Below are 24079 nucleotides of genomic sequence, written 5' to 3' on the forward strand. Positions count from 1 at the left end.
CAGACGCAAAATGCAGAACAAAGGATATCATTTGTAATACTATGATAAGTAGTTTATACTTTTATAGAAGATGCACATCTAATTTACTTTGGGGCACCATATGACTTTTGAATCTTTCCAATGAAATTTTCTGCAGAAAATGTTTCAGTACTTAAGTAGTTACCGCACCAATATTAGCAGAAAACAAAAACGTAAACAGAAGGCTTAAGTCTGATTTTCTGCAAAAGCAGGGATGTTGGTGTTCTTCATGAAGAAGGTGTCCTGACACTTTTTGGCAGAGTTTCGGTGAGTCTAAGTTTACTTGGTATTTTTGATATAGCCAGACGACGTCGACCGATCGGAAGTCCCAATTGCATATTGCTATGGCACCGTGGCATCAATGAAGTGCCACAAGTAGCGAATAATGAGAATCGAGAGGTGTGTTATTACAGTACCAAACTCGTTTGTGCTTAGCGGAAAGGTCAGAGGACCCACTTTGTTAACACGTTTGTTCCCAAAAGTCTTGACCATTGTTGTTTTTGTCCTTTTCGCTTTATGTCGATAAAATATAGAAAGGTAATTTTACGAAAATGTTAGTTATAAATGTCCACTATAAATCTATAGGATATGATCATCAGGAATGCCTCCAACGTGCACCCGATTTCCATCGAGTCGCCTCTGTCTAAGCATCCTAAGGTGCAAGATGTCAGGGTAAAGATAATCTTTCTTTTATGGACATGTATACGCCATTGCAAGATAAGTATAGTTCGGTATATAATCCACATAATCTTATGCTTTATAATCAATGGAAGAGATTTGTTTTAGAATGCAGATAGATATAGAACAATAAGAAATAATCCGGAGAAACGTGGTATAAACTCTTCCAGACACATTCTGTTTGAAGGTAATACGATAACTTCAGCATAAAAGATGAAGCAGTGTTCCCAATCACAAGCTATTTGTCCACATATCGAAGCTCATGATAGACAACTTTTTCCCCTCCAGGTTGTCGGCGTGCCTGATCCAGTCAGTGTGGAGGAGGTTTGCGCATGTGTCATGTAAATGTGCTTCGTGTACTTATTGTGACCCGTCATATTCGTCGTTAGGTTGTCATGCGATTACAAGCGAAGCATATTCATGGGATATATCATCATCATTTTTTGTAATAGGCGGGGACTGTAGGTTTTGAAGCACAACATTTACGTGCCAAGTGAGGTGCGGAAAAGGATGTATTATTTAGATCCCTTTAGGTGTCACGTTTTGCATTTATAAAATATGTACTAAATTATGAATATATTACTGTCTGACAGACACGTCTGGCTGAGCTAATTCAGCGTACCATAACTCCAAGACGGTGTTACAGCCAAAGCTAAAGAAGTAGTCCAGCCAGGGAACCATTGAACTTTAGTTTGCGTAGACAAATGGTCCCCATAGACAGGATTCGTATTGCTTGTATCAATGGGAAAACGTATCTAAGGGACAATCGAAAAGTTGTGAATGATTGTTGCATTAAAATGCTGATATATAAACACGTTGGTTTCTTTCAGCATGAAGGAAGGACAAACTGCGGACTCACAGGAGATGAGGAAGTCCTGTGTAGAGATCGGGGTGAGGATAGAGCCTTAATCGTTGTAGGAATAGTAGAACAGCTAAATACCATTATTTCAGGATAGTAGAACAAGAGATTTCTAACTAAAATAAATTCTAAGATAAAACTCTTTGAATGATTTTGATCGTGCTAACTGTTCAAACTCATGACCTACACGTATGTATCTACAATGGTTAAAGAGGGTGTCAAGTAGGGTTGGGTACCGGCACAGTGTACCGGTACAAAACCGGGTTTTCTTATTGAACAGGTCCAGAAAAAACGGACCTGAAAAAAATGGTGGCCCGGATGTTGGACCTATTGGAAAATGAACAGATTGTATGATCAGGCATTCACACGTTTCGGGGCTTACCAGTCGAGGAAAATAGCAAGAGAGAGGTAGAGTGGAGTTTATAGTAATTTCTGCCAAGTTTTACAGTATATAGTACAGAGACAGTCAGACTTGTAGGATTTTAAAACGCCAAAGTCGAATACTCCACAAAACAGATTTCTTTGTTGCGAAATGGACCATTGTTTTCAGCATCGTCTATTCACAAGTGCTCACATACTGAATCAGGTCGTCCAGGTTTAGGTTCAAACCTGGACCTGATCCTCTGAACCTGAACCGAACCTGGACCTGAATTTTTTGTACCGGTACCCACTCTTAGTGTCAAGCATTAGTCTATTCGACATGCATCAGTCACATGATCGTTTCCTCTATAGATTGTTCCAGAGGAAATGCCCGGATATTTCCTCTTCATGGACGAGTTTCCAATGACTTCGACACGGCACAAGGTACAGTCAAACCTGTCTATAGTGGCCACTCAAGGGACCGGACAAATGTGGCCACTATAGACAGGTGGCCTCTGTATAGAGGTGGCAACTTGTAGATAAAATACCCAAGGGACCGACAAAAAAAAATGGCCACTATGGACAGGTGGCCCCTCTGTAGAGGTGGCCCCTAATACAGGTTTGACTGTAGGTGGTCATTCATTGAACAATTAAATATACATGTTTCTAAGTATCTTTCTGTGCTAAGTATGTTAAGTTCTTTGGACCATGCAGTGCGTCGGTCGGTCATTGCCCGGCAATGTCATTGGTTATTGATAATTGATAGTATTAGCGCCAACTTATCTTTTCTTCTTTAAACAACTAACCCGTGTTTCTGAAAATATAGAATGAGATCAGCCTGTTTGTTCCTTCTGATTCAGGTTGACAGGAAGAAGTTGAGACTGATCGCCATGGAGAAGCTTGGTCTGAAGGAGGAGGCCTGATGATCTCAAGCCTGCCGGGTTCACTATTGCAAAGTCGTCTATGGCAACATGTCGACACAAATGTTACAATGCCATTCGTAAAGGCCATCGCGCTGTGACCTTGCATTTGTCTTACCTTTTATCCTTCAAAATAAAATAAAAAGTATGACCAAGAGGATAGCAAAACTCACAAAGCTTAAAGTATCTCTCAAAGCGTAGGTCGGAGCGAGGTCGCTGCAATAGTGGAATGGACGTATAACTAAAAGAATCACTGCAACCTTTGCTTACCTTTTGTTGTTTTCAGGGCATATCATGGAAGTCTAGATGCTTAAACCGTTTCTGGAGAACATTATTAAGTATGCATAATTACTGAAGCTACCCGCAGTACTCACTAAAACATCTTGCTGACAGACGCATGGATGCTAATGACCGATGTTAAAAGTAAGCAGATTATTATTATGTAAACGGAAGAGGGTATAGACGTATTACAATATAATTAAGGCTGGTAACATCAACATTAATGTTATTCTGAGAATTCTGTTTCCCGATTAGCTAGATTTGTTTGTTGTATTCATATAGTACATCTTAGTACAGATGCATCCAAACATGTGGTATCTGTAACGGGGCAAGAGAAACACATTCATTGATAAAACATGCAAACGACGACCTAATTTTCTTTAAAAATTAATGACAAAATACGATGGTTGTCTGCAAACGATGGTTTATTCTTGTAACATTTGGAACATCATTAGATATATATTAAAGGCATCCTAAGCAATATCACAGCATCAAAAGTGGAAATATTCTGGATAAGACCCTGCACTGTATTCTCACATTTACATCATCATTTCATACTTTCAGCGGTTACAAATGGCCCAGAGACAAGTCGCACGAGGATATTCCTTGCCATTGGAACCTCCCGAAATTAGGCCTTGAACAGGAATCCCCGTGCGACTTGTTTCTGTGCCGTTTCTAACAGCTCAATTTATGAAATAATGATGTAAATGTGCTAAAATAGTGCATTAGATGTCAATATTATACAGACTGCCTTATTCAGAATATTTCCACTTTCAACGATATGACATTGCTAAGGTTGCCTTGAAGGAAATGGCCACCTTATTTGTATAATTTAGGAGAATATATAGCGTTCTTTGTTAAGATGATACTGTGATACAACAACAACTGTTACTTGGGTGCGGACAATAATAAACGGATATGATTTATGCACATTAGGATATTATTTGAATGATCAATGAGAAACACTCAATCATTATCAATACAATGTTGTCTGGTACAATATGTCGTCAAATTATGACTTTTTGTGAATGCTCTCAATACCTTATATCATTCAGTGATCGCAAATGTTCAACACAGGTTTCACTGTGTGTTTTGTGCCTTAAAAGAACTAATGAGGACAAAGTCAGACAAGGCCAACAAAAGACGCCGTAACCGTTATCAACTCCAGACTACCCGCGTAATTATGCCATTAAGGTCACCGATCCCCTGAAGCGCTGTACTCTGGGTACTGGTGTCAACAATAAATCGTCTTAAGAAAGCACATTTTATGATGTTGACAACATTTTTTAAACATACGTTGACGAAAACATTTACTGTTTTACACCTGGTTGACAACAGCACACCTATAAACATATTTATGTACACCACTGTACAGTTCCAAACGCGACCTAAATGTTTACATATACATGGACACGTTTTCAAGTTTTTAACAATCCACTCATCCATTGTTTTCCACACTCGTCTGTTTGTTTTGTATGCACTGCACGTACGAAGGTCAAAGGCAAGGCCGACATAAAGGCACGGCACACCTTACAGGTCAAAGGCAAGGCCGACATAAAGGCAAGACACACCTTACAGGAGCAGCTCTCATCTTGACTAGTACGAGACGCCTTCCTTCGACCCTCCCTACTTCGTGATTATTAGAAAGCACTAAAGGTAGATCTGCATCCATCATATGTTGTTCATTGTAAACGTTGTCCGACGGCGCCGGTGCCTGCGGATGGAATCAATCAAAATAAGTGTAGATTTTTCTACCCATAGAAATTCATATATTAATTTAACGATACTTTAAAATAGATACAAAAAAGGAATCCTCCTTCAAAATATCTATTGAACGTGGTTACATTCAATGTTCTTTCTAGTCTTTTGAAATGAAATGATTCGACAGTTTTTCTATGCATATGGAGAGTATGGTATACACAGGCACGTCTGGGTCGCGCTCGGGTGGTCACGGTTAGACGAAAAGGAAGTCCAAAGTACGAAAGCTTGACAAATGTACATGTAATAAATATAGGCTAACATATAAAATTCGTGTACGGAAGGCGAAGGGCCGTGATTTGATTGATCTTTTCCAACTCAGACACTTGACAATAGTGCGACGTGAGTTGTTCTGGGAATTTCATTATGACACCTTAGATTTGTACACATTTGAATACAGCTGGCTATTAGTAAGAATTCTTTGCCTCTGGCTCGGTCAGCCTGCTATAAGACTCAAAGATATGGCCATGTCGTTTTATATAATAACATTGCCTAGTTTATAATGATTATGTAAACCAGGCCCTGATGTGCTTGATTTGTGCGCAATAATATTCCTGCTTACTTAAGTTCAAATCGCTGCAAGGTGACCCAGCATAATATCGATTAGGAAAGACATTTTTTTAGGAACGGGAAGACCTGCACCGTTTTGACGGCCTAGTTGTCTGTATTAGGGAACCGCCCCCTCGCTTTTATCACCGCTTGCCTTGTTGGCTCAGCTAAATGTCATTCCCGTGCCCTTAAATGATCGCAGCAAGCACCATTAAATGTGCAGAAGCACGGCAGCTCGCTCTCTCGCCAGCAAGAGACGCCTTTCTTCCCCAGAAAGTCTCTCTACGTGAGTTTATAGGTAAACCACCAAGGGTAGGTCTATATCTATATCAGATTAAGCAATGTCACAACGTCTAAACGTAATAAGCTTAAGGACCGTATATTATGTATACTTAATTGACTGAGTCGACAAATCTGTTGTTTTTTTTTTGGGGGGGGGACATTAAGATAAGTAACTTTAGCATACGTACTTTCATTTGCTAAACATGGTTACGGTTATGTTCTTTCTAATCTTGATATGATCTTGATTAGACTGTTGGGGTACAGAAGATTGTTTGCGCCCACCCCCGCCATAGGCATGTTTATATGGTTCATTTAAGGTCACGAGAGAGTAAGAGTGTTTTTTTAAGTCCAGTTTAGCTTTCAGCACCCTTTAATCTTCTAGAGTTCCAGGATTCGTACATACACATCGTACATACATAACGTTACATACACAAACACTGTTGACTTTCTGCCAGTTTCCAATATCGCCATGACTACATGACTCAATCTAGATGATATATTCTAAAACAACTCATTCGTTGCAGGTCATCCCTGCCTCTCATTTAGGACCTAAATGAGAGGCAAGGGTTCACCTGAAACTCAGATGTCGGCCCATGGCGTTTGTTTCCCGTGAACCATGCAGGACAGAGGTTTGTCCGGCTACTTCCTCAGCAATAGTCAATTATTTCACCATGTTGTGTGTCAGATTTAAGAGTATACTCCTTCACAGTAAACGCCATGAGTTACATGCGGGGCGCTACCGATGACCCTCTCCTTGATGTGACCTTCGGACAGCTGCTGGACGACACGGCGGCACGATGGCCAGACAGAGAGGCGTATGTGTTCAAGAAGGCAGGTGCAAGGGTCACCTTTGCCGACATACAAGAAAAGGTAAGGGTCTCAAATATATCAATAGTAGTAGTAGTCCTTGAAAACGTACATTTTCTCTAAGCTGTATCCTCAGTGACGTGTGTCTGGATGTCGGTAAAGACTTTAAGATTAGATCGCGGTGTTATGTTTGTTCTTTCCTTCGCTCGTTTTTACCTTTACCAGCATCATGGTTTTATTGTAGTACGTGACATTTCACAACAAAAAATAGTCATCAGTATATTGTTATTTTCTATCCTTCAAGGCAACCCGACTAGCAGCAGGACTAAAGGCCATAGGTACGGCACGAGGGGATGTAGTCGCCTGGCTCTTCGGTCACCGCCCGGAATGGATCTACTTGTACTTCGCCGTGGCCAAGTTAGGAGCCATTGCGGTCAGTGAATTCCTGGGTGTATTATTGAGTCCCTTCGCTGAATTCAAGAGTAAAGTTGATTTCATATTTTCAGCATTCCCAATTTTCACGATCGATCACTTGCATCTAGAGGAGCAGTAACGACTGGAAACGAAAACGTTATATTTGTACGCGTATTGCCTTTTCAGTTGCCATTGCAGGAGGAGCGTGTCGGGCGCAGCGTGGAGACCATGAATTACTTCCTGAATAAGGTAATGACGATCGTTGGTTATAGAAACATAACTGGTCTAAATTGTGATCACATATGAACGGTACAGGCATGTATAAGGTGTATGACGTGGTGAAGACGACAGATTCTTCTGTCAAGTTCTAACACTTTGTTGTTCTTAGGCTGGTGTGAAGGTCCTTATCATGGCTGACAAATCGGAAACCCAACCAGCAGACGAGAAGACCTCTTTCCTGGAAACTTTGTTTCCGGAAATCAAAACAGCCGATCCTGGGATGCTGAAGATTGAAAGGTAAATAAAATCTATTACGGATTATATTATTATAGCAATTATAGAACGTAATCATTTTCAGCATTATCATGGTTAGAATGATTCTTGTGTGTCGTGAACATGGTGAAATGTGGCGGAAAGTGTTCTAATATGCCCTTTTTTTCATATCCAGAATCCCCACGTTGACCAGTATCATTGTACTCGCAGACGGGGCAACAGGGTAAGTACTTACTACACACCGAATACTATTGGCTGTGAAATTCTGATTATCAATTTTTTTTGATTATGAATCACATGCTTGTTTGTACATCTTACGGTACGCAGTAGATATTGGATATAACTAGACGTGGTGCTCGACACATTGTCGTTCATTTTATGAGCATTTCCTAGCATTAATGTAAACAAAACTTCAACTAAAGATGTGAAAGTCCGGCGTCTTATAACAATGCACAAAGACCATGTGATATGTTTTCATTGATGGTATGATTTGCTGTACATGTACGATTTGTGCCCATGAAGAACCGGTGCCTACACCATGGAGGAGGTGCAGAGGCTGGGGAATGACGAGTCTCTCCTGGCTGAAGTCAGGACTCTGCAGGACCAGCTCAGCTGCCGCGACACCTTCATGTTGGGATTCACTTCGGTCAGTCTAAACTATAACTCATGACCAACTGGGACAACTATTGCGCATATACTAGTACTTTAAGTCAACCATAACATGCTACTTTGTTTGAATTTACATGACAGAAGCTAATCAGTCGTCAATTTCATTCATTAACGAATCTGACTTTTCTTTACAAGTGATCTCAAATAAAGCGATGAGAAAATCTTATCAAAATTGACATACCTATACTTTCATCTCTACTTGTATATGCAGGGAAGTACCGGCCTACCGAAGTGTGCTGAACTAACTACTTACGCCCTTCATAACAACACCCGTGTCATCGGCAAGGTCATTGGTATGCCGAATGAGGTAAGGCCAGTTACATAGATAGATAGATACGAGGCTGGGTACGGCTGGATGTGTATTGAAATAGTGGTAGGAACACAGTAAGATATTTTGACAAAAAACATCGAAAACATATCTCCTCATATAAAGCTGACAGAATCTAAGACTGGAATGACTACACTTTAAGTGTTGATCATAGGTTCTGTTGTTCTGTCCCGATGCCAGGGAACAGCACTCTACCCGTACCTGACATTCCGGTTCGCTGTGATCTACCCCTTCACGGCGGGGTGCACACTGGTTGTTCCTGCAAGTTCGTCGCCGTCGTCTGTGGAAATGTTGGAAATACTTCAAGAGGAGAAGTATTGAGCGGCAGAACATTTTTCTTGCTGTTGTTATTTGAAATATGATTTCAGCTATCAAAGCAATGTAATAACCTGGGTACCATCGTATTTAGTTAACCGGGTTTCTCATAGTCGCCCCCTCAGAAAGTATTTCATGATTGAGCAAGCATTTGGTTGTGTCATGCATATGCACGGCACATTGTATATCCAATATAACCGCCCTACGGCTTTTGTTGCCCTGCACAAGGTTGTTGTTGTTTTGATAGCTATAGTCCTAATCATTTCCTTCTTTCAGGTGCAAGGCGATCGGCGTATTATATCTGAAGGAATGCCATGGCTTGTTACATGATCCACACCTCGGTGATTACGATCTGTCGTCACTTGACCGAGGTAATGATTATACATGCAAGCGTTCTGAATAGCTAATATATAGACGTTCATCAAACACATTTGACATGGCTTTTTCACATATTTGTCTGAATGCATTATATCATTACCCAATTTCCTATAGTTTTGTACATCTTCTTTTAAACGAACTGCACAGTTCTGCGTAAATACTATATTTGTTGCAGTATTTTAGAAAGCTGATGTTTTCAGCATCATATTTATGGTTTTGATGACCCTCTACTTCTAAAGATGCGTACATTCTGTTGAGCATCGTGTATTGTTTTTGCAGTGCTTGTCACAGGCAACGTCACGCCAAAGAGTCTTGTTGATCATGCCGCCAAAGTCCTGCCGAATGCGAAGATGTTTGTAAGTGTTACCTATTTCCTGGCACAGTTGAAAGATAATTGACTCCCTGCTTTCGATACGGGTGAGGATATGGATATCATATTCTCAACTTTGCACTGACAGAAAGACAATCATTTCAGTGGCATATGTACAAATACTGATGCTTACATGTACTACGAGCTGTCAGAAATTTGGAATGTAGCCATAGTGAGCAAAACAAACTGTTCCGTTAGGCTTTATAATGAAACATGATGGGTCTATAGCTTTGATCAGTTTGTACGTACAAGAAGGACATATATGTATACGCACGGTCAAGACACCATGGACACCGTCAGCTCCTCCGTACGCTTGCAGGCATTTTTTTCATGTCTTGATTTCAAAGGTTGGCTATGGTGGAACAGAGTTCATATTTTTGACATCAACGTCAGCCGAGAAGGTTGCGGAAGGGAGAGGATCCACGGTGGGCAAGCTGTTAGAACATGCTGAGGTACAGAAAAGCTCACCTTACCAGTTATGTTTTTTTTTATTTTGTATGGGGATTGAAGTTATTGTTGTACAATAAACTTCAAGGGATACACTGCTTAGTCAAATCTACGCACACGCCACCACGTATAGAGTGTATTTTGAATGGTAATAATGATAGCAATAATTAATTTTTCTTTGTTTATTATTGATAAAGGGTTGTGTGAAATTAGCACCAGCAGTAAACATATTTCTGTTATACGAATTTTCTACTCTGACATGGAAAGTGAATTAATTATATACAAAATTGCAATAGCATTCAGTGAAGTGAAGTGAATCTAGAATGTAACAAATTTAGAGTCGCAATAGCAAACAGGTTTCTGTATTTGTTCACTTACTAGATGCAGCTTGTCGACACAGACGGCCGGGTTGTACCATTAGGCCATGAAGGGGAGGTGTATGTGAGAGCGTACTCATTGTTTAACGGGTATCGTGGAGACGAGGAGAAAACATCTAAGGCGATGACAGCTGACGGATGGTACAAAACAGGGTATGGACAGATTTACGGCAAGAATAGATGTACGTTATAAGTGCGAGAATGTGAAAATCACTTAAAATTGATATTATAGTGTTGTTGAATCACCCTCCATTGAAAATGGCCATATACCATCAGGGGACGACAGGTATCACTTAACAGAGACGGTGGACGTTATAAACTTCCTGGCACTTTTGACCAATTGTTGACGTCACGTAATCGGCAAGATCACGTGTTAATAAGATCACGTGTCCGTAACTCTCGCCAGTTTACGCTCTTAAGTGATTGGCCATCAGCATTGATCCTGAAAGTGATGCGTTTATACCTTTGTGCTGGAAGAAAGTACAGCATTGTACTATGATATATACTTATTTGAGGCTATACGTATACAGCTCAACTCTTGAATCCATATTCTCCAAATAAATACTCCTTAATACTTTAGCATTATGCAGCAAGTGCACCAATAGCTTGGTGCTTAAGCAGTCGTTATGGCAGTTATCAGAACACACGATTACAAAACAATGCTAAAGCCTTTTTTCTGTACAAGCAGTGATGTTGGTGTTCTCGATGAAGAAGGAGTCCTAAAGCTTTTTGGCAGAGTTTCGGTGAGACTTACTTTTACTATCTATTTCTAGGCTTTGACTTTCTTGGGTTTAAATTAGCTGAGTAAGGAACGCTGGTGGGGGCACGGACAGAAATAAGTGAGACAGTAGGACTCTAAAAACGTTGTCTATTGCAGTTGTGTTCACTTCATGTTTCCTATAAATCTCCAGGATATGATCATCAGGAATTCCTTCAACGTGCACCCGACTGCCATTGAGTCTCCTTTGTCGAAGCATCCGAAGGTGCAAGATGTCAGGGTAAAGATAGCTTTTATTTCATGTATAGATCCCTGCGATGTACTTAGGTCGTGCATTGAATACGTGCACATACTAATCAGTGGCATAGCTTTGTTAATAAACGAACAATAAAACAATGGAACAACAAATAAACAACAATCAGAAGGAGAACCTCCCCGACACAATCTGTGTGAAGACAATGAACCTCAAGATAACAAGTGAAACAGTATTTCCTATTTGTCAGCACATACAAGAGTATATGACTGATCCCTTTTCTTCCAACAGGTTGTTGGTGTGCCTGATCCGGCCAGTGTGGAGGAGATCTGCGCATGTGTCATGTAAATGGACCGTTTGAATATTGAGCTGAAATACTTCATTACTGTTCAGTGCCCGGTCACGTTGGCTGGGTTGACACACTTGGGGTAAAAATGGGATCGATGTTTAAAAGTGCTTGTAGACCCAGCCATACTTTGTACGCACCTTAAGATTGGGACATTGATGAGATACATCAGCATATGTCACACATCTATTGTTTGATTAAGGTATTCCGTTCATTGTACCTGTGAATCAGATGACGGCCCATGAGTTCGATTCCAGACTTTGAAGGAAACGACAGGGCTGCAAAGACTATACTTCTCCTTGCCTATAGGAACGGTGTGAAATTTTCTGTCACAATCAGAAAACATAGCTGTTTCTGCGACTGTTAATATATCAACCCGTGGATCTGTTTCAGCCTGAAGGAAGGACAAACCGCGGACTCCCAGGAGATGACGAAGTTCTGTGCAGAGATCGGGGTGAGACAGACTGAACAGAGCTATGATCATTGTAAACACCAGAACCAGCGCACTATTCGTACGAAATATATATCTAGGACAAGAGGTCGTTGCAAGACATTAGCATAAAGCAGCCATCGAAAGGTGTCGGTCCTTCTCACTACATGACTGGCCAGAAGCATGGATGGTAGATTGATGATGTATTTAGTACACTAGTCCAGTAATCATATATTGACATTGACATTGTCAAGCATGTTTGAGTAAAACCTTATTGTATTATAGATTCACCAGTCACCTGATGGTGATTATTTCCTCTGCAGCTCGTTCCGATAGAAATGCCCGGATATTTCCTCTTCATGGACGAGTTTCCGATGACTTTGACACGACGCAAGGTAAGTGGGCATTTATTGCACGTGTACCGTCGGGCATCTATATTCTGTGGATTGTATTAAAATTGCCTTGGAAATTATTGACTTAGTCTAATTACAGAAAGTCTTTTCATCTCTGTGCTGATTCATCTTCATTTCTTCAAACATCTAATTAATGTTTTTGAAAATATAGAATGAGATCAGCCTGTTTGTTACCTCTGATTCAGGTTGACCGGAAGAAGTTGAGACTGATCGCCATGGAGAAGCTTGGTCTGAAGGAGGAGGCCTGATCTAAAACCTGTTTGGTTCACCATTGTAAAACCTGGCCTATCCGACTAAAATATCACGATACATTTGTGATGGAAAAACTTAACTTGCTTTGTGTGGCCTACAACCGACTTATAGCTTGCTGTGACCTCGCTGCGACGTAAATCTAATTTGTATTACCCTATATTTCATATATAGTTAGACAAATCATATATATATATATATATATATATATATATATATATATATATATATATATATATTTTATTATCGCTGTTAACAAAAATAACGCCATTTTTTAGAATCCTGTTTCCTGGTCACCTGAATGAGTAACGTTCATCAATGGTACATCCTAGCCTTGTGCCCAAACCTTAGCAAAGCTTCTCTTTCGCCCTCTCTAGTTTGCAGAGGGGACAAAACGCGGCACCATAAGAGGTTTGGATACCTGAGACTAAGTAAGTCCATATTAGAGTTTATGTCACTGAGTAAGCTATTGATATCATCAGTTTAAGTCAATTTTAAATATACAAGAAATATAGATAACGAGCTTTTGTCTTTATCACGGTAAGCGTCATGGGTACACGTTGCATTTTTTAGAGTTTATGTCACTGAGTAATCAAAGCTATTGATATCATCAGTTTAAGACAATTTTAAATATACAAGAAATATAGATAACGAGCTTTTGTCTTTATCACGGTAAGCGTCATGGGTACAAGTTGCGGAGACTACAAATGTAAGCGGGACATTTACTATTAACTCCCTATTTACAGTGCAGTAACTTGTCCTAAGCTGACTCAGAGTTAACTTAAAATCTGTATTAAAGTTTGAGTTGGTGATCTCAACAGACGTGTAACTTTTTGTGATTCAATTTATCTCAAAATCTTTTGATCTACGTGTATGGATTCTTATGAACTTAGTAGATCATAATTCCATGGGAATTCTTACGCCTCAAATGAGGAAAGTTTTCACGGTCATAACTACCCCGGGAAAATATCAAGTTTGACTCTCTGGCCGATACCATTTCTAACATTTTGACAAGAATTCTATTTCAAACTGAACCTTAAGTTGATACATTTGCTAATTACAAGGCCTAAAGACCACTTAAAGTCACTGCACTATTTAGTAAGTGTTCACCACAGATCCAAACTCCACGTTTACTGGTTACCTGAGAAGAACTCATGATAGGTACAACATCTCTTGTCCCTACGTCTATTGAACTGAAGACACTGAAGGCTATTGGATACCAGAGTTGTAGATTTGCGTGGGTAGTTGTTAAGGACCTACTGGATATCCCGTTACATCCAGTTGTATCACGTGTAATGATATATGTTGATTTTGTCCCCGCGGTGCTTTCAAAAGCACCCGGCCTGCCTTCTCTTACGTTTGCATTTTACCATCGTATAGCGTGTGATAAAGGGTTTGGACGCTTCTTAAACGTTGGTACTTTCCGCCGTGGTTTGTAAAACCTTGCGAACATGGCAGTGAAGGGTTCAGTCGGTGACTCGAGGGACCCGTTGACGTTGAACTGCTACTGCACGGTGGTGAAAGACCAGGTGAGACAAAACGTTGATCACAGCACCTACTAAAAAAGAGCGTTATTGATTACTTAGATTATGATAACTAATAATCGTCAGGTATTTCTGAAATCATCCCATTTGGAACGTCTAGGTCTACGTATGCAGTAATTGTTGTGTGTTGACTTTCATCACGTCATTAAGCCCCAGGACGCATGTAGACGCTATTGTATACACTAAATTTTGATAAAGATAGAACACAATGGAAGCAGAACTATGTGAATGCTTCAACTATGAGTATGAATATGTATGTAACACACAACAATTACTGCATACGTAGACCTAGACGGTCCAAATGGGATGATTTCAGAAATACCTGACGATTATTAGTTATCATAATCTAAGTAATCAATAACGCTCTTTTTTAGTAGGTGCTTTGATCAACGTTCCCCATGGCATTACAATACTTACAACAATGCTGACTGTAGTTTAAACTATGGCTGCTAGTGGGCAAATTTCGGTATTTAGGCTGCGTATACTTAACAATGGGAATCATCGCAGAAAGAGGCTTCAAAAATCACCTACCTGAGTTTTAGAACATGAAAAGCTGACATTGGCATGGTTGTCCGGCCTGTAAAGAGTAATTTGAGAACTAAAACAGCACAAATTTACGGCAGAAGACGTTAAACCGTGGATCATAACATATGGGTGACCTTTTGACCCCTTTCGCTGCCGATACAGAACTTCAAAACATCTAACTTCTACAATCTACTGCAACCACAAACATTGCTAAAAACCTGTTTTTTCAACACAATATAAATCCCTTTCCTGTAATATGCCTCAAAAATCCAAACATATATCTAAGAAAAACATTTCTACATGCACTTTTGCCAAGGGTACATTGGACTAAAAGTAGGTCATTTGCGCGTCCGGAAATACCGAAGTTTACCGTAGTGCATGCCCTGGCTAATACAGTGCACTTTATCGAAGGCGTCGACAAGTCACTATCATACGGTACCAGTGAGCTGAAGATCAGCGACTTAGTTGGTCCTATTCCGGTCTATTCTTTTGCCTTAGAATGAATGAACTTTTTGTCTATTTTACATTTAGAATTTATAAAATGATATCGATAACGGTAACTAGTATATCGGTTTACATCAGCATCATGTGCTGATTTGGTCTCGCTTTTATCATGAAGTACAACGAAATTGACTTAGAGGTGGATATTGGTGTTGGTAACAGTACACAAAGAATTATCGGCCTGTACATGTGATAAACATGGCTCACTCTGATTCAGAATTTTAACTTACGTCGTGAAATGTTTCTTAACAGTCGCCGCTGCAGGTCAAGTCCCTCATCGAATTAACCGCAGAAGAACAGGAAACTGCGTCATCCAACAAAACGAGAGTACCCTTGCGTTTCGTCGCTGTCATCGATGAAAGTGGCAGCATGGCGTCCACGTAGGCCATATAAATATTTACCCTTCAATCAAAAGATAGCTGTCCTTTTCGTTAGACATCACGGAGGGAGAAAATAAGACGCAGTAACGTCTTCACAATGTCTGAGCTCTGCGCAGAAAATATATTATTGACACATACGTGATCGATATTCTACGTTTTTTTCTATGAAAAACTTTGATATTTTATGTTTAACAATCTATATTTGATACTTGTGATATCTGTTATAAGTTGTGATATTCAAGAAGTGGATTTTATCATTCGGATAACCACTCTGTTGTGCGACACTAGCTTAGCACTACAACAAATCGTACAAACAAAAGAGGAATCCACTTTTACACCAATGCATTTTGGCACTGTTCTCTGTTCTAGGATTGGAAACGAAACCTTGATCTACAAGATGAAGATCTTCGCCCGGGTCATGGTTCGGAAGATGAAGGCAGAGGACATGTTGGGGATTGTTGGATTTGACAGCGACGCCAGAGTGTTACTGCCGATCACACAGATGGACAAAGACGGGAAGGTGGGTGGTTTGGACGAGCTGATAGCAGCAACATCTACAAATTGAATACATAGTCACAGTGGTGTTTAATTGATAGTGTTGAGGACAATGTGGGGCAGAGGAACATAACTGTGTACACAAATTCACAATATATAGCTTTGTAAGTTTTACATCCAATTGGTGCAAAAATTACTGACTATGAAATATTCAATTGTCTAGATATGATTATATTATTTCTTTTAGAGGGCCAGTCAACATATAGTCACACCTGACGAAATTACTCGCTCCAGCATAGCACTTGTCGCTGTTGGTAATTAAAAAATATTCTCCCATTTTCTCCCAGAAAGCGGCCATGGACAGTATAGAGTCACTGAGTGCAAAGACTTTTACGAACTTGTGCGAGGGTATTCTCACCGGTGTGAAGCTTTTTGATACTACAGAAAAATGGTGAGTGCTTTTCTTACTTTAATCTTATTGTACTGAAAATCTATCTGCACCTCAAAACTACAACTAGCACTTGCTTTTCAAATGCCACCAGAAGGATTATACCACAGACAGGACTTTTACAACGTCTAACTGATTAATTGCTGCAATCTTGCACGCGCTGGCATACATGGCAACGTAGCTGACCATTTGATCAAGATAATTCTAACTTCAAATCTAGCCGTTCGCCAGATAAAGAAGGAGCCATGTACCCATTCTCATGGATTTCCAGCTTGGAATTATTTTCTATGTTTCTTCACAACAGTGCACATTGCCGAAACGGGATGGTCGTGTTCACGGATGGCATCGCTAACCAAGGCATAACGGATGCAGACGGCATCGTTTCTGCCTTTAACTCCATCGCACATCAAACATTTGGCAGTAACTTCTGTCTTCCCATCTCCACACTCACCATCGGTGACTACAAGCCCGACCTTCTCCTGGAGATCAGTCAGAGGTTAGGCAGCGACGCGTTCTTCTGGATCAGCGACATGAACACGTTTGAGACGGACATGATGATCCCGTTCTACCTCCGCGAGACCAGCCTCGTTTCCGACGTTCACGTGACCCTACACGCTCTGAATGGCGCGACCTTTGACATAAAGAAGATGACAACTGACCGGATGGTGACGGGGACTGAGAAGACACCGGTGGAGTACCACATCCACGACATTTCGGCCAGTATGGCTAAACATCTACCGTGTTACATCATCATATACGACAAGGAAAAGAAGATGAAGAACAAGCCAATACTGGAGGTCCACGTGACGTACCGGGACTACAACAACGTGCCGCGGGAGCTGCGCATCACCATCGTGTTCATCAACGTGACACTCGCCGAACTCAGAAAGAAATTTAAACAGCAAACAAATTCATCAGACAAGGCGGTGATAGCGTACATGGATTCTAGTGTCCCCATGGCGATCACGGAGGTTACACGAGCTGAGACTGCTGTCGCAAAGATCGCACAGGAAGAGTGTCGAACAATTACGTTACAGGCAATCAACAACGCTGCTGACTATTTTGACCTAGATGAAATCGTCATGTCCAAAGATGCTATCAAGGAGACCACTGACTACATCGTACAGCGGAAAACAGAGGTGAACACAGTTCTGTCGGGGGAGTCAGCGGTGCTCATGTGCGAGCGTGCGGACACCATGATCGAGGCCCTTGACCACTGCCTTACGATTATCGAAGCCGGTAGATCGGAAGGCTGGCAGACGATGAAGACGATGGCGTCGTCATTAGCCAACGAAAGTCCAACGGTCGGTAAAATCTTCCCTGGCAAGGCAAGGCCGTTTGCCCCGCCGGGGATGGAAGCAGAACTGGAGGATTATCAAAAGGTATATTTCATATTACAGAAAACCGATTTAACGTTTCCTACTTCAGATTGCTTCTTCACATTCCATAAACTAGTTATACATAACCTCTAATAACGTTATGTATGTGCGCGATGATACTGATACACGTAAATATACTATGTATCCTAATAGCTTCCTATTCAGTTGTTGGGTTACTCCATAGCAATTTAGGGATATACGTAGACACTTGAGACACTTGACGTAGTCACAACATTCTTTATTGTTGTGTCACAGACTTACAGCAGACACGTCTATTCTCATGTTTCAGATTGTTGATCAGCAGAAGCAACAGCTGCAAGTGCCGCAGAAACCGGTACCGCCTCCAAAGCCCAAGTGAGTAAACGCGCAGTGAATGGTGCTTTCATATCTATGTCGTTGGCATGTCATATGCACAAACACTCACCACGAAGTTTAGAATGTTATTGGGGGTGCGTTATTAAAAGGAAAACTATTCCCTTAACCTCTCAGAAAACATAGTCATTTAGAACATTGTGCGGCAAGCTCCCTTTAAGGACAAGGCTTTTCTTACCTTCAAATGATTCCCATGTGTTTTAATGATCCATCCAGGACTTTTAAGGACAGACACGTGGCGGTGTCCGAGAAGTTGAGCAAAGCGTCACAGGAGAAGATCAAGGAACTCATCATTGAACACGGCGGAAAGCCAGGTATGAGGTTGGTTTCAAGGCAAACAACAAATAATCATGATTGCTTCTGTTGAACTGCCCATTTAGTCGCTCCGGGGTAAATATCATGTCGAAGGTTACGTAAACAACATTGTTTTGTTTTGTTTTGCGAAACATTCTCTCACCCTAAGCAATTTCATTACCTTGTCGAGTTGTCATGGCTTTCATATATAGATGTCCATTCGTCTTAATATAAGGCTAACCAACCAATGATTTTATCAACTCAGAAGTTATCAAAACGTATGCTTAATCACCCTTCACCCTATATCCTCTATATTCAGTTCCTTTCGTAAAGAAGAAAGCTGCTTACAACATGCTTGTGTGCTCAAGGGCAGAATTCAACGACAAGTCTGTCAAAGTCAGAGACGCCTTGGAAAATCAGGTACGTGATAAGGTAAAAATGCATATATTGTTAAAACGGCTTCCCAACTATTCCAGTGTGCTATTAGAACACAATTTATCAGCCGATATGGGTTTAGACGAGCTGTAAGATTGACCAACTTCTGTTTAGCAAAAACAGTATAATCTGTGAGACAAGCTTTTAGCAGAGATACGAGGCAAAACATGTGTAAACTTTATTTTAGCCAAGGAACGTATTTGTGGCCCTAGGCTCTCATTTGTGTCGCGTCGCCCTCAACTAAAAATGTCACCATATTATAGCATCAAGGTAGAACCTATGGTTCCGGCTTGCCCCATCGAGATATATTAGATGGAGACTCTTAACTCCAACATTATGAAGATTTGTGTATTTTATTTATGTATACACGATTTGTATCTATACACTGCTCTTTGCTTTACGCTCTCATCTACACGATTGACTACATGTGATGAACAGGTCATTATTTGTTCTTAATCCCGCAGATCCCTATTGTCTCCGAGGAGTACATCCACGAATCCATCAAGCAAGAGAAGATGCTGGACTTCCGAGACTACAGATTGATCTAGACGTCATTATTTTTTATAGATTTTCTGATTGATATTACTTTTATTTCTATTTTTACATACAGAATAGAATCATTTCAAACATGCATAGGATTGGATAAATTTAGCAATGATGTAAACTGAGAGATATTAGAATATCCTATTGATGTTAGCAAAGAAGATTTAATTCATAAAAATATCTTGATTTGTATTTGACAATGTGGCGATACAATTTACGGGGTAATCTAATTTTTAGTTATCTGAACTACAGTTTACCACGTCAGTATAAGTTCAAAGAAAAGTAAACAGGCCCTTTACAATTCTTTGTACAATGACATGTATGTTAACATTGGAACTTCAAGATATTATAAGTCCGAAGCGGCATATCGAGAGCTCTTTTCACGTTGATAGGAAATAAATCAGTTACCGTCCAACTGTTGACTTAATGTAGCTGTGGCCGCCTTGGGGCTAGCGTGGATTGCAGAAAGGGACATAAAGTTTTATATATCTAATGTTTCCAAAAAAATAAGCATACATGTATGCCAGTTTCATCAAATACTGTTCATTTGCTTGCATGTTGATCTTTTTTTTTCAAACTTCGACTGGCTATGCAATACAAGTAACGTTACATCTGTTCTTACCTAAACTTCTACCGGACGGGGTGCTCTTTAAACATTGTTTATCTTGGTGTATTCATCCTTACATTGTCACGTAAAGAAGCTCTAAGCAGAGACACAAGACAAAACATGTGTAACATGTGTTTTAATTTGTTGTATGACAGTCCGCAAATGTCGAGCCTTTATCCGAACCACAGAACGCCTTTGTGGCCTTGGGCTCCTTTTGTATTGAGCCGCCCTTAATCAAAGACGACGCCGTAACCTAGCGACACGGAGGGACTTGTTTCTGTAGCAGGTGTCATTTTACTAAACACGATCCCAGGCATATTTAAGATCCTTTCACACCTCACCAAGCATGACTAGCGGCGGACGGAGATCGTTTGTGGAGTTTGCGGGGTCAGTACAATTCACTGGAGCAGTAGCGACCGAGGTCGCCACTTGACAAGGTATCCGAGGTAGCACCTTCGTCGGTATCTGATGAGGGAACACTTTTACCAAGGCAACAAAGGAGGTAAGCAAGGAGAAGTCAGTGATTTCTGTTATAGGGAGTCCTCGCCCAATGTTACATGCGGCTGGCTTTAGTATGATACACCTGTACGACAATACTAGTAATTCAATACACATATGTGTAAGCTGGACGTCACAAGATAAACATTTATATAGACGCACGAAGTCTGATGATAAGTGTTATTTGTCCATGTGCATGTGCTGTTGGGGAGGGGATTAATCTGCATTATTAGGAGGGCACACAGGTGAGCATAGTGTCGTGTGTGTGTTGTCCTCCCGCTACACTTCAGTAAACACAGGGGAACACTTACACACTCACCGGTGTTACCGGTCGCAACGTGCCTGGGGCAGGAAACACATGGGAACGAGTATTTTGGATTTTACCGCCGTGAGAAATAGTCTGGTATGGCACAATAGCCCCCCTGACTCCTTTCTATATGACGCTGTGTGTGTTTGTGGGGGGGGGGGGGTGTAGCGCGGTGTGAGAGACCAGCATAACTAAAAAAATGCTTGGATGGATTTTACTAATATTCGGTATGTGGGTAGGTTTTTGTCCAGCCTGGAAACAGTTAGATTTTGGTCAACCTATCGGCTTGTTTTCAATTCGTTGAGCGATCTATCAGAGAAAGCTCGGTGGGTGGAAAAAAAATCACATTCCGTTTGCTGTATCCAGGGGGTGGGGTGGTGATACATTAGGAGAGAGCTATGACTTTTTCTACAATACTTGACATTTCATGTCAAACCTGAGAGTGACATTGACAGGTAATGGCACTAGCACCACACTGAAGCAATGATACCAACAATGATAGTGACGGTCTTCATACAACGTGCATTTTGCATCTCAATCTACAGAACCAAATACTCAAGATGGCGGACACGCCAAACGAGAAGGAACCCCTCAAGCTGAGTTATTACTGCTTTCAGGCAACGAAAAGGGTTTGTATTTTACAATCGTATTTCAATAGAGTCGAATAGCAAAGACATTACGCTTGACGTATAATTGTCTTACATATATGTGCTCTCAATGTAGACACACGATGTAAAAGGTTATGCAAGGACGAATTATTTGTATGTATACTGACAGCCACAGACAACATTGTACAACAAAAACAATGTGAGTTCGTATACACTTGTTTTAAGAAGAGGGAAGAGGCATGTAAACAATAATTATAATGACAGCATAGCTCCATATGTTTTGTTTATCTAACTGTTCGCTTGTATCACCACTTGTAATAGTATCTACTACTAAGCTTTAGTATTCCATGTAATACTATCGAATCACCGCATTTAGACCATTTAGACCATGTGGGCATTAACATGCAAATAAAGAACAGATATATACTCGTAACTTCTTTCAGCGAATGTATGATGAATTTTGTTCTTTCTGTCAGTCTCCTCCACAAATGAAGGTTCTACTGGAGCTCAGCGCAGACGAGAAAAGTCTGGACGCCTCAGGTCGTCAGAGGACACCTTTGCGGTTCGTTGCGGTAATTGACGAAAGCTACAGCATGGACGACAGGTGATACAGAGCTTTTCACTCCCCACTCACAAATTAGAAACATAGCCTCGTGTAACGTTGGTTGAAGAATGGAAAGGGAGCAAATGTACAATATATAATAGAAAATTATTATCGTGATTAAAAGAAGGTAGAAAATGCTTCCTGTGGACTAGGTACATGTAGGTTGGTAGGTTGTAGAAAATTGTTTATACCATGCTAAAATATATCTAATCACTTTCAACAGAGATGACTTTACACAGTGTCTAGATTTCTGAGACATTGCTAATTAAGAAAACAGTATCATAATACAACAACATCATTATTCAACATGCAGGACAGTGTTCGAAGTAAAGCTTCACGATGAACAATGGCGTGGTAGTTGGATTATATAATTTATATTATCTGTATTGTCATGCATGGCTAATATAATATCGGGTATTGTCCGCTATCATAAAATCCTTTCATGTTCAGACAATGGTGGGGAAAGGGAACTTCATATAAACAATACAGATGGAACCCGATGGCAGTGACGCCATGGATGATTACATATACACTTTTAAGCAAACTTGACTTTATTTCAATTGCAGAATCGGACGAGACAAACTGACCTTGATCCAGCGCATGCAGATCTTTGCTGAACTGATGGCCAAGGACTTTAAGGACGAGGACCAGATGGGGATCGTCACGTTCGCTAATGACGCCAAGGTCGTCCTGCCCATGACAAGGATGGATTCCAGCGGACGGGTAAGGTGTTATATTGTTGACTGAAAAACCCTTTGTGCGACCATGCGACATCGCATGGCAAAACGACTTTTATCTTCCTTTCTTTTTTGGCTTTATTGTATTTTCAAAGATAAAATATAATAGTCACACACTTTCTTTCTTTCTGGACCGTGAAGTAAATTGTTGAACATACACAATCGTATCGTGTGAGTTTGACGAATTAATAGTTTATGAACCATGCAAATGTTTCATTAAGTAATTTTGTCTGTGCGTTGACCTTCATAACCATTATTGAGAAACTTGAATAAAGCTTATGTTTTTGCTTCCTGACACATATCTGTTATCAGGATTTTTATATACAAACACATAAATCTTTAAGTTAGATGACTGCATTTTGGAAAGCGTATTGAGGCTGCACGAGTGGGATTGACTCGGAATAGGTAAAATGGTAATTGATTTTATAGATCCTAACATTTTTTGTTTCGCCTAGGACTCTGCCCTCGAAAAGATCCAGAACATCTCGACCCGTGGGCAGACCAACCTGAGTGATGGACTGTTGTCGGCCATAAGTATGTTCAAGGGAAGCAGTGGGTAAGATGACTAGACTGGTACTTGTCTTCACTAAATATAATATGTGAGATGGGGTAGCTGTGCCTTGATAAATATAAGAGATTGACATGCAATTAATCCATATGTAATATACATATTAGGTAGCATTTAGTCTGTAAATAAGAAATCTCTCAGTATACTCTACATGTTTATCAAATATCAACCTTGAAATGACTGTCTATTTTTCCTGACAGGTCTCATTTCCACAATGGTATCATCCTGTTCACAGACGGGCAGGCTAACCAGGGGATCATCGAAGCCGCGGAACTTGTTCAGGAGTACAACAGTAAAATGGCGGGTCTGGGGGAGGGCGTCTGCCTCCCAATCTCCACATTCACCATCGGCGATTACCGCCCCAAGCTGCTTTGCGAGGTAGCTCAGAACCTGGGCAGTGACGCGTTTTTCTGGCTGAGTGACGACACGGACTTTGAGGTGGACATGATGATTCCCATCTTCCTCCGCGAGACGTGCCTCGTTTCCAACATCCGCATCGGACTGCGCACGCTCAATGGAGTACCT

General features: G+C 40.7%; 3 protein-coding genes across 6 annotated transcripts in view; all 3 read left to right on the top strand.

The window, feature by feature from the left end:
* The window catches only part of LOC118413923 (medium-chain acyl-CoA ligase ACSF2, mitochondrial-like), a 37164-nt gene extending 23637 nt beyond the window's left edge, over window positions 1-13527 (top strand). Inside the window, exons 1-18 of one of the 4 annotated variants that reach the window (XM_035817580.1) lie at window positions 6417-6573; window positions 6815-6943; window positions 7111-7173; window positions 7313-7440; window positions 7592-7639; window positions 7939-8062; window positions 8297-8392; window positions 8594-8727; window positions 9005-9099; window positions 9386-9462; window positions 9824-9928; window positions 10305-10453; window positions 10989-11043; window positions 11212-11298; window positions 11563-11615; window positions 12011-12071; window positions 12371-12442; window positions 12646-13527. In XM_035817580.1, the coding sequence (XP_035673473.1) occupies window positions 6421-6573; window positions 6815-6943; window positions 7111-7173; window positions 7313-7440; window positions 7592-7639; window positions 7939-8062; window positions 8297-8392; window positions 8594-8727; window positions 9005-9099; window positions 9386-9462; window positions 9824-9928; window positions 10305-10453; window positions 10989-11043; window positions 11212-11298; window positions 11563-11615; window positions 12011-12071; window positions 12371-12442; window positions 12646-12708 (1692 nt within the window). In that variant the 5' untranslated portion in view covers window positions 6417-6420 and the 3' untranslated portion in view covers window positions 12709-13527. Of the gene's footprint in view, window positions 1-6416; window positions 6574-6814; window positions 6944-7110; window positions 7174-7312; window positions 7441-7591; window positions 7640-7938; window positions 8063-8296; window positions 8393-8593; window positions 8728-9004; window positions 9100-9385; window positions 9463-9823; window positions 9929-10304; window positions 10454-10988; window positions 11044-11211; window positions 11299-11562; window positions 11616-12010; window positions 12072-12370; window positions 12443-12645 lie in introns of those variants that run through there. The other 3 variants (XM_035817578.1, XM_035817581.1, XM_035817579.1) reach the window with 3 other exon arrangements.
* Window positions 230-4478, top strand: LOC118413981 (medium-chain acyl-CoA ligase ACSF2, mitochondrial-like). The gene is made up of 5 exons (XM_035817675.1): window positions 230-285; window positions 604-1037; window positions 1527-1587; window positions 2288-2359; window positions 2776-4478. The coding sequence occupies exons 2-5, from the start codon at window positions 910-912 to the stop codon at window positions 2836-2838; spliced, it is 324 nt and encodes a 107-aa protein (XP_035673568.1). The 5' UTR covers window positions 230-285; window positions 604-909; the 3' UTR covers window positions 2839-4478.
* Window positions 13528-14131: 604 nt separating the features above from the next.
* LOC118413919 lies at window positions 14132-23553 on the top strand. Its single transcript, XM_035817567.1, has 13 exons — window positions 14132-14238; window positions 15532-15659; window positions 16029-16179; window positions 16502-16605; window positions 16907-17984; window positions 18271-18335; window positions 18570-18667; window positions 18967-19067; window positions 19547-20734; window positions 21583-21666; window positions 22122-22249; window positions 22816-22972; window positions 23442-23553. Exons 1-9 carry the CDS (start codon window positions 14161-14163, stop codon window positions 19628-19630), a joined length of 1887 nt encoding a protein of 628 aa, XP_035673460.1. The 5' UTR covers window positions 14132-14160; the 3' UTR covers window positions 19631-20734; window positions 21583-21666; window positions 22122-22249; window positions 22816-22972; window positions 23442-23553.
* The last annotated feature ends 526 nt before the right edge of the window (window positions 23554-24079 follow it).

This window comes from Branchiostoma floridae, chromosome 4, assembly GCF_000003815.2.
Source record: "Branchiostoma floridae strain S238N-H82 chromosome 4, Bfl_VNyyK, whole genome shotgun sequence".
NCBI lineage: Eukaryota > Metazoa > Chordata > Leptocardii > Amphioxiformes > Branchiostomatidae > Branchiostoma > Branchiostoma floridae.

Coding starts and splice junctions, on each gene's coding strand:
- LOC118413981 (XM_035817675.1), top strand. CDS start 910: ATGAAGCAGTGTTCCCAATCACAAGCTATTTGTCCACATATCGAAGCT. Junction 1,038..1,526: donor GAGGTTTGCGCATGTGTCAT/GTAAATGTGCTT, acceptor GGTTTCTTTCAG/CATGAAGGAAGGACAAACTG. Junction 1,588..2,287: donor AGTCCTGTGTAGAGATCGGG/GTGAGGATAGAG, acceptor TTTCCTCTATAG/ATTGTTCCAGAGGAAATGCC.
- LOC118413919 (XM_035817567.1), top strand. CDS start 14,161: ATGGCAGTGAAGGGTTCAGTCGGTGACTCGAGGGACCCGTTGACGTTG. Junction 16,606..16,906: donor TTTGATACTACAGAAAAATG/GTGAGTGCTTTT, acceptor TCTTCACAACAG/TGCACATTGCCGAAACGGGA. Junction 18,336..18,569: donor GTACCGCCTCCAAAGCCCAA/GTGAGTAAACGC, acceptor TGATCCATCCAG/GACTTTTAAGGACAGACACG.